The 9,453-nt window shown below is 48.9% G+C and overlaps 5 protein-coding genes across 5 annotated transcripts in view; 3 read left to right on the forward strand and 2 right to left on the reverse strand.

The window, feature by feature from the left end:
• Positions 1–257: 257 nt before the first annotated feature.
• On the forward strand, positions 258–740 carry PtrM4_128370 (uncharacterized protein; the record flags this gene model as incomplete). Its single annotated transcript, XM_066108870.1, has 1 exon — positions 258–740. The coding sequence occupies one exon, from the start codon at positions 258–260 to the stop codon at positions 738–740; it is 483 nt and encodes a 160-aa protein (XP_065960862.1).
• Positions 741–865: 125 nt separating this feature from the next.
• On the reverse strand, positions 866–1,074 carry PtrM4_128380 (uncharacterized protein; the record flags this gene model as incomplete). The annotated part of the gene is made up of 2 exons (XM_066108871.1): positions 866–1,006; positions 1,057–1,074. The coding sequence occupies 2 exons, from the start codon at positions 1,072–1,074 to the stop codon at positions 866–868; spliced, it is 159 nt and encodes a 52-aa protein (XP_065960863.1).
• A 70-nt stretch (positions 1,075–1,144) lies between these two features.
• PtrM4_128390 (DDE-3 multi-domain protein) lies at positions 1,145–2,119 on the forward strand (the record flags this gene model as incomplete). The annotated part of the gene is made up of 1 exon (XM_066108872.1): positions 1,145–2,119. One exon carries the CDS (start codon positions 1,145–1,147, stop codon positions 2,117–2,119), a length of 975 nt encoding a protein of 324 aa, XP_065960864.1.
• Positions 2,120–2,423: 304 nt separating this feature from the next.
• Positions 2,424–4,118, reverse strand: PtrM4_128400 (uncharacterized protein; the record flags this gene model as incomplete). Its single annotated transcript, XM_066108873.1, has 2 exons — positions 2,424–3,800; positions 3,879–4,118. The coding sequence occupies 2 exons, from the start codon at positions 4,116–4,118 to the stop codon at positions 2,424–2,426; spliced, it is 1,617 nt and encodes a 538-aa protein (XP_065960865.1).
• A 1,753-nt stretch (positions 4,119–5,871) lies between these two features.
• PtrM4_128410 (UBN2 multi-domain protein) overlaps positions 5,872–9,453 on the forward strand; it is a gene marked incomplete at both ends in the record, with an annotated part of 4,561 nt that continues 979 nt past the window's right edge. The window contains one exon of the mRNA XM_066108874.1: positions 5,872–9,435. Coding sequence (XP_065960866.1) covers positions 5,872–9,435 — 3,564 coding nt within the window. The remainder of the gene's footprint in view (positions 9,436–9,453) is intronic.

The raw sequence follows: 9,453 nt of genomic DNA on the forward strand, positions 1-9,453 counted from the left end.
GCAAACAATCGAGAAATCTGGGACGAAGCGTGTCTCCAAATTATGGAGTTATATTTGGAAAGTCTACCAGGAACATCTAGAGCCGGAATCCTGAATGAGTCCAAACACGGCGTTACAGCTCGGACAGCTTTCATGGCCATGTGTTATAACTGCTACATTCGTAGCGTGGAATACGCCATCGAAAATGGAATTGATGTAAACGACTCTGGTAGAGAGGGATGACGGCTTTAGACATTGCCTTGGACAGTGGAAACGGTATGCGCCTGGGTTTGTGGACGAACTTTGCTCGAGAGCGTGGCCGACTGCCGAAAAGGTCCGACCAGATAATCGATGCCATATTTCACAATGATGGATTTGGGGATGAGTTCAAGCAGTCTGAGAGTTCTGATAACAACGTGTATGCTGCAAAGAGCCGGTACATGACCTTCCAAAAGATCTCTCAGCGCCTGATTGCCGCAGATGCGCAGACGGGAAAGCAACTTCAACGACGGGATCGTGCACCTGACATCAAGCAACGCGAGAAGGAAGTGCCTGGTATGTACGGGGTTGAAGAATTTGATGTCGAGGATCAGCCTTACTACGAACTGTGGCAGCATACATATCAATTTGACGACGAAACCGAAGAAGAAAACGAGAGAATACGAAATAGCCGCATAGGTTGGTCAATACCACCAGCAATACGGGAATTAGAGACGCAACACCTATATACCGAGCTTCCGATGGACCCAGGTCTAGAGTAGATGTACCCTCTCGTAGGTATAGCAGCACAAGAGATCAATCAACCGCGGCCCCAGAAGCAAAGGCCATTCGCTTCAACTCATCCACGACTAAGCGTCGGAATGCGAATGCCAACGACATCTCATCCTCATCGTTTGCCCATAAGCGGAGTTGTGTTGCTGCCTTGTCTCATGCTTTCAAGTGGAGCGCCCGACGCCTTTATGGGTGTTTCTCGAAATACCTTGAGCCACCTGGATCTGGTTGGCTTGGTGGCCAAGAACATCAACTCCTATAGTAATTTGTTAGTAAATCGATGCAGCCACGCTTTCTAACACCCACAACGTATTTGAAGTTCATTGTTTGCTGCGATCGCCTCTACTGACTCGCGTTTTTGGTGTTGCAATTTTCTCGAGCCCATCTCATCGCGATGCCAGGCACCGGCCACCGCTTGCAGCCCGCTGTTCTCCAGGCTATCCTCGACCGAATTGCTGCCTGCGAAAGTGATCGAGCCATCTCTAGAGCTACAGGTGCGAGCCGTAACACAGTAGCAAAGCTGAGGTTGAGCTTAGAGTTTTGGGGCGTGCCTTATCCGCCGCGCTGCGTTCGACTTGGGCGGCCATCTATACTCCGGCAAGCTCAGCGCGAAGGCCTTCAGGCATACCTCAATGGCTCACCGGGCGCATACATGGATGAGATGAGGGACTTCTTGTACGACGAGTACGACGTTAGGATAAGCCTTGCGAGCGTTTACCGAGAGCTAGAGAAGATGAGATGGTCTCGCAAGCTTGCAACAAAGCGGGCAAAGGAGCAGAGTGAGCCACTCCGCCGCCTCTATCTTGCCAGGATGGCGCAACACTATAAGGCGGAGCAGATCGTTGCGTTGGACGAGAGCGCCTGCAATGAGCGTACGGGCGACCGCAAGTATGGCTGGTCTCCAATCGGGGAGCCGGTGGAGCTATCACACAGCTTCAGGCGATCAGAACGGTGGTCGCTGCTGCCAGCCATGACGATAGATGGCTACATAAGCTATAAGATCTTTCAAGGCGCGATTACATCTGAGATCCTAGAAGACTTCTTAGAGTTTCAAGTGCTGCCGTTCTGCAATCCTCACCCAGGGCCAGCCTCAGTAATCGTGCTTGATAACGCCTCCATCCATCGATCAGAGCGTGTACGGGTGCTTTGCCAAAGTGCTGGAGTACTCCTTGAGTATCTGCCGCCATACTCACCAGATTTCAACCCCATCGAGAAGAGCTTTAAGCAGCTCAAGGGGTGGATGAAAAGGAATTCAGCGCAAGCGGAGAACTTCATTGACTTTGGGGTCTTTCTTGAGTATGCAGCGCAGCTGGTGTGCTGTAATATTAACTGCAGAAGCTGGTTCCATAGGTGTGGCTATCCCTATTAATTGTGCTTTTAAATGGATGCCACAGTACGTTTCTATAGGTAGATGATACCATACAAATGCGAACGATTACACCTTAATGCGCAACCCACAAAAGCGATTTAATAATTCTAAAAAAATAAGAGCTATTTCTATACATATAGAACTATCTTAGGAAGTTAACCTGTTATAATCGCATAACGTTGTAGTGTTGTACATAGGGCTATCCAAATAGACTATTGTTGCAGCGCATTTGAAACGCCTGAAAAACCTCAACACTATAGCGGGCACGGGCCGCTGTCACCAAAAACGCTCAGGCCACTAAGCTTCAAGCATTCTCGCCATCATCCTCCACAACACTGCTAGACGGTTCAACCACCAATTTCTTGCGCGCAATCTCCTCTCTTTTCTTACAACGTTCGACTCGTCTCCAGTTACGATCTGTGAGACCCTGGTACCCAGCTTGCCATTCTTTTGCAGTGTTTTGTAGCGTGAAAAACCAGCCAGGAGGCTGCTTGAAATGCTGCGTCCACAACTTCAAGATATCACCAGATGGCTGCATCAAGAGGTTGATATCCATAGCTCCGTCAATAACAAGAGTCTTATAAAGCTCGTTAATGTCCTCTCCAACTGTAGGAAATTTTAACTTAAGGTAGTTAAAGAAATTACTAGTATGCTCGTTAATCTCCTGCTCATGATCATATCGGATAGGCGCCCACTGAGATGCACTAGATACCTCAGCTCTTGTTATCGTTGGTGCAGCTGCCTGCAAGTTAGACTCCTGTTGAGGTTGCCTGTTCATCCGCTCAAGCTGTCCAACGATGAGCAGTTTTGTTAAGCTTTTGATATCATCGTCGCCATCTCCAGCCGCCCGCAACTTGCGCGTTTTCTCATGCACCCGCAGGTCCTTTGCTCTCAAAATTGCAAGCCGTACATCATCAGATGGCTCATCGTACGTTGCCCTTCTCGCTGTAATTGCTCTTGCCCACATGGAGATAATGTTGCCGTTGACAAAGAGGTGATCTTCGAAGCGCGCTGGCTGCCTCGCTGTTGGCGCCATCCAGCAGCAATAAGGATAGTTCTCGCAATGGGTATCTGTACAGCGCCATCTATCCCGGATAGCAATAGCATGCCCGCTACCTGCTTGTTCAGCTGCTATTACACCAGCAAGCCCCTCCTCTTGAATCACCGTTGCGGTGCGTCGACGAGGACCGTCGACAACCGTTGGCAACGGCTGCTGCTCCCCTGGAATTTCAGCCAAGATGAGCTCGAAATCGACGTTTACTGGCTCGCTGACATAGTTATCAACCTCTACAACAAGGCGCTGAAAGCTATTCCACGTTGCATCAACACCTCGCCGCAATCGCTTTATCGCGCGCTCGCGTTTGGCCTGCTTAGCTGGGTAAACAACAGTGCAAACAGATGAGATCTTCGCTCTTTTTGGCCGTAATTCTGCAACAACGTCATCTACCCACTGCCATAGGTCGTCGAAATGCAGCGAGTACAGCCGTACGCCGTGCTCGCTATCGGCAGCTTCAGGAATAAAGTGTTTCTCCATATCACCACCAAGGCAAGCCCTCCACCTAACGCGCAGTACAGGATTAACCTCATCCTCTAGCGCTTGCGATGAGCGAGGCAGCCATGGAGTGCCTTCTTGACGTCGGTACGCTGGCTCTCCCTCATCCTCAACACTACCGGCAGCGCCCTTAGCAGCGATCTCATCCTCATCCTCAGGCAGCGGATCGCCATCTCCATCCTCGAAAGTATCCTCATCCTCGCCAACGATATCTTCAGCTTGCGCGGAGGCAGCTGTTTGGGTGGCTTGCAGCTCAGGCTCGGACAACGGGCTTTGACGGCGCGGCGGGGCAGTCGCTGGAGGCGACGGCAGCGCCTCACGGCGGACACGTTTAGGCGTTAAATGGGTAGGATTTTGTCTAGTTGCTGGCGCTCTACGCTTCTGGGAGGACGGGTTAACGCCTTGATCGAATGGCTGCTTCGGCTTACGCTGGCGCTTGGGCGGCATCCCAACAGCAGCTAGATTGAGCTCGCAACAAGCTCCACACAAACAAAACGCTATACACGAACGATTTAGAGTACAGGACTAGCTTCATGGGCTTCTGGAGGTGGGAAACGGCTGCTGCATTAATTTACTAACAAATTACTATGGGAGTTGATGTTCTTGGGCACCAAGCTAACCAGATCCAGGCGGCTCAAGGTATTTCGAAAACCACAATATTACATTGACACAAGTCCCCAGCTGCTTCAAGCATGCATCAAAACTTCTGTGCTGACACCACTGGAGGAGATTTTTCGGAATGTCAAACAATCTGTTCTGCATCCTGGAGTCGCCAGCGAGCATGTGTAAGGGCGTGCGACCTTTCTTATCAGCCCTAGATGGGTCAGCGCCCTTGCTGAGAAGATGTTTCACCATCATTGCGCTACCCCGAAACATAGCCATCGAAAGACATGTCTGAGCCTGTTCGTCTTCATATCCAAACATGTCCAGCGCATCCACGTCTGCTCCTTGTTCGAGTAGATGATCCACGGCATTTGTGTTCTCCATATGCGCTGCCCAATGCAGTGGGCCCCAACATAGTTGTCAACAATCCAGCCAGCCGGCTTTTTGGCAGAAGCCGGCCGGCTGGATGGCTTGATTAGCTGCGGAGGGTCGGCCGGCTTAATGGGCTTGATGGGCTTGACGCCTAATTGGGACAATTGTATAGAAAACTTAGTATTGAGTTTCTTAGCCGTCGACCTATGTATCCAGCCCGTATTTAGCGTCCAATTGCTCGTTGCTAACCACCTTCTCGTCCACCTCGTTGTTGCAGCCTAAGCCGACCTTTCTCCACCTCCTTGTATATTGTATTTCCGCTAAAAGCTCGGGTGAGATACCTTATCAGCGAGGCTCTAGCAGGTCGCCAAGCTCATTAAAGCAGCGCTCACACTCACAGCTTAAAGCTAGGATAGAGAGTACGTCAAGGGCGAGCTTGCTAAGGTTAGGGTAGCGATCCTGCAACTCTAGCCAGTATTTAATAGGGTTTCTTGCGTGCTCGCTACCCTTTGCAGCGCATAGCTCGTTGCGCTTCTATTATTTAAACTCGTCGTCATCGTAGCTGTTAGCGGTACCTAGGTCAATTATCGCGTCGATCGCGTCGTCAATATTATTAATAATTACTCGTAGTGTTAAGAATATGTTAGGTTCAGTCCAGGTCGGCGAGGTGAGGTTCGTGGAGTAAGCCCGAGCAGAAGGACCGACGCGGAATGATGATCTGTCATGTACGTCCTAAGATCATCATAACAACAAGTAGATAGAACAATAGCTCTTAGTGAAGTTCAATCCAATACAGGGTTACCTTTCGTACCTCTACTCGGTCGCCTATGGTAGTCATACCACCAGAGGAGACCTTGTTCTAACAGGTTATGAGCCCGGTTGCCTAACCCAACGTTATTGTTTTCAAACACCTACCCGAGTCACGAAGGACTCAGATTCAAGAAGGAATCAAAACATCCACCCAAGTCACGAAGGACTTAGATTCAAGAAGGAATCAGAAAAGAAAAGAAGTCGTGTACAACGCGGTTAACACGCAATCACACTTAAATACACCGTCTCTACACCCGAGAACCGATAACGACTGCACCGCCCGCAGAATATCACCCGGATCGCCCGCATCGCCCGCATCGCCTGTATCGCCCGCATCGCCCGCATCACCTACACTCTTAGCATCATACCACGTACCTTGCTCGCATAATAGTCTCACCAACTCAAAACACACAAGATGGCTGTAGAGAAGGAAGAATGGAAGATTCCCCAACTTACAGCTGAAAACCACGATACTTGGTTCCGCCGAAACAAGGTCAAGCTTAAGGGGAAGAAAGTCTTCTATGTCTGCGAGAAAAACCTGGTACAGCACTGCCAAATAGCAATAGCCGGTGAACTAACGGAGGCTATGGAAGAGTTGGAAATTGCTGAAGCAGACAAGCATACTAAGATCCGCGTCAACATTGAAAAAAGAGACAAGTACCTAGAAGATGAAGCCACTGCAATCGATCTCTTGTTTCGGTCGCTTACTGAAGATGACCAAGCCCTTATTGACGAATACGACACTGCCTTCCAGTTCTGGGCCTACCTACAAAAGAAGTACACCCAAACTGACGCCACAACCGCCAACATTTACATGACCAGAATTCAAACGTTCACATTCAATCCTGGGAACACAATTGTTGGATCATGGGAAAAGCTAAAGGAATACCGACGCAAACTCGTAGCAGCAGACGCTGACACCAACGGAGCTTACAAGGACTCTGCACTACTACTCGTTCTTATTAGATCACTCCCGAAAGAATTTAAGACTACGATTGACACCTTAAACGCCCAACTTAACCTTACGGTTGAACAGAAACTTAAGTTTCTGGAAGAGAAGGAGGTTCGAGACCAGCAAGACGCCGACGAAAAAGCTCTCCCAGCATTCCGGAAGACGGAGAAGTATGTTCCGCCTTACAAGCGCCGAAATCACAAGAGCTCACCACTATCGTCTGACTCCGAATCTGGTACTAAGTTTATGGTCCAATGCTTCCTTTGTGACGGAGCCCATGGCGTACGAGACTGTCCAAGACGTGAGAGAGCTCGAAAGCTCCTTAAGGAATACGACGCTAAGAAATCATCTAAGCCGCCTATTAAGACACTCAAGCAAAGGAATTCTCACAAAAAGACTGGCAAAGCATATGGAGCCGAAGAAGTCAATTCAGAGTCAGATGAATTATCCGAGACCTCAGACTCTGAACCCGAGGAAATTGAGACATGCCGTCTCTCAAAAGACATTGTCGGTAAGGCCTCTCCATCTACTTGGGCTGCCGACACTGGCGCCTCCTCCCACATGTCTGACCAACCCTCATTGTTTAGACGAATGATGAAGATCAAGCGAAGACTAGTTCGGGTTGGAGGGGGAGAATTATATGCAGACTGGAAAGGAGAAGCTCAAGTGGTGTGTAAAGACGGATCGTCGACATGGTTGTCAGAAGTACTGCTTGTACCTAACCTTGGAGTCAATTTGTTATCAGGGAGAAGAATTTGCGCAGCAGGCCTGAAGGGTCGTTTCAATTCACACGTACTATGCTTCAAACTAGGAAAGGAGATCATTATTAAAGCAACTATGGACGACGGCCTCTACGTAGTGTCACACATTGCCGATGGATACCACGAGACAGCATTCCTAGGCACGGAACCCCATACACCAGTTAAGAGCGAGCTTAAGGTTAATGAAAAGGAGAGATACCTGCTGTATCACAGACGTTTCGCACACCTAGGACCTACAAAGATTGCCAAACTCCACGAAGTTACAACTCTCCAGAAGAAGATTCAAGTTCCAGAGAAGATTGAAATCTGCGAAGTGTGTTCCCTGACAAAGATGAAGAACAGCATCCCTAAGCAGCTAAGAGAGCACAAGGCCACGAAGCTAGCCTTAGTACAGTTTGACATTGCTGGACCCTTTCCAACATCTCTACGAGGAAACAGGTGGTTCCTCCAAATTATTGATAGCTACACGCGGAAAAACTGGGTTATCCCGCTGAAGAAAAAGGGAGACGCACAACGGGAACTCCGAATCTGGAAGACCTTTGTAGAACATCAAACTGGCGAGAAAGTCAAAGCTGCTGGAACCGACAATGCACCAGAACTTCTACAGCAAGCTGAGGAATGGAGAGTTACACAAGGCGTGGAAATTCAGCCTACAACAATTGCTTCCTCACACCAGAATGGACCAGCCGAGCGAAACATCCAAACTGCTGAAGCTGATATGAGAGCAATGTTGAAAGACGCTGGTTTACCAATTGAGTTTTGGGATGAAGCTGTCGAAGCAGACGCATACCTACGCAACCGTACAAACACAGGACCTATGATCAATGGAAAGCAAGTCAGTCCTGAAGAGGCATTCACAGGAACGAAACCATCCATTGACCACATCCGTGTATGGGGGAGCAAATGCTATTCGTACATCAACCCTAAAACGATTCCAGCAGACCAACGACATGACAAGCTCGTGGACCGTGGCAGAATTGGAGTATTTATGGGATATTCTGAGACAACAAATAAGCAGTTCAAGTTCTATTCGCCAGAGCTTGGATACACCTCAAGGACAAGCCGATTGTCAGTGGACGAATACACCCCTGGAGGGAAAGTTGAACTACGACTGCGAAACATACCAGCTGGACCACAAGGAACGCAGAATACGATGCCAGACCGAAAACCAAGAGGAAGACCTAGGAAGGATCTAGAATTATCTCCTGCCGAACGAATGGAACCAACTCCTACCGAACGAATGGAACCATCTCCTGCAGAACCAATGGAACCATCTCCTACCGAACCAATGGAACCATCTCCTGCAGAACCAATAGAACCAGTTTCCGAGAACCTAATGGAACCATCTTCGGCAGAGCTAACTCATGAACCAGTGAAGCGTCACAGAGGAAGACCAAGGAGGCTAACTACTATTCCTCCTACTGCACCATCTGATGAGCGGGTTCCTAATCTTGTGAACGAAGAGGGGCCCGAAGAACCGTGTACCCAGTCTGTACGAGAAAAGGAGATTCCACGATACTTCACTAGACAAGCCAAACGGAAGAGGTCTAACGAAGAGATTGTTGAGGACGAGAGATTTAGCAAGATCGTTAAAGCTATGCTAGCCCAAGTTGGCCTTACAGAAGAGCAAACACGACTATCTGAGAAGGCTTTCGCAGCAACCGAGATCGCAGGAATCCAGATCCCCCAGACACACGAGCAAGCTATCAACGACCCAAAGTATGGAAAGCAATGGAAAGCAGCAATACTTGAAGAGATAATCGCGTTAATAGAGAATCGAACCTGGGAGGAAGTTCCAAAGCCAAAAGACGCGAACATGGTTGATTCAAAGTGGGTTTTTACAGTCAAAACGAATCTCGACGGGACTGTTGAGAGGTTTAAGGCACGCCTTGTGGCAAGAGGTTTTACGCAAGCACACGGAACAGACTACAACGAGACTTTTGCCCCGACAGTCCGCATGGACACCTTACGTCTGTTTATGGCCACTGTCGCAGCGGAAAACCTGGAATGTTTCCACTTTGACATTAAGAATGCATTCACAGAGTCGCACTTGAAGGAAGAGATCTTTCTTAAGCAACCCCAAGGAGTAGAAGTCAAAAAAGGATACGTCCTTAGAGTTCTCCGCAGCTTATACGGACTCAAACAGGCTGCTCGCGACTGGAACTTGTTGATAAAGAAAGAACTTCTGGCATGGGGATTCGTACAAAGCCTCGCAGACCCGTGCATGTTTATCCACAAAGAAAAACAACTCCGTATCCTCGTCTACGTTGATGACATTGCTGCT

This window comes from Pyrenophora tritici-repentis, chromosome 7 (genome assembly GCF_003171515.1).
Source record: "Pyrenophora tritici-repentis strain M4 chromosome 7, whole genome shotgun sequence".
NCBI classification, from domain to species: Eukaryota; Fungi; Ascomycota; class Dothideomycetes; order Pleosporales; family Pleosporaceae; genus Pyrenophora; species Pyrenophora tritici-repentis.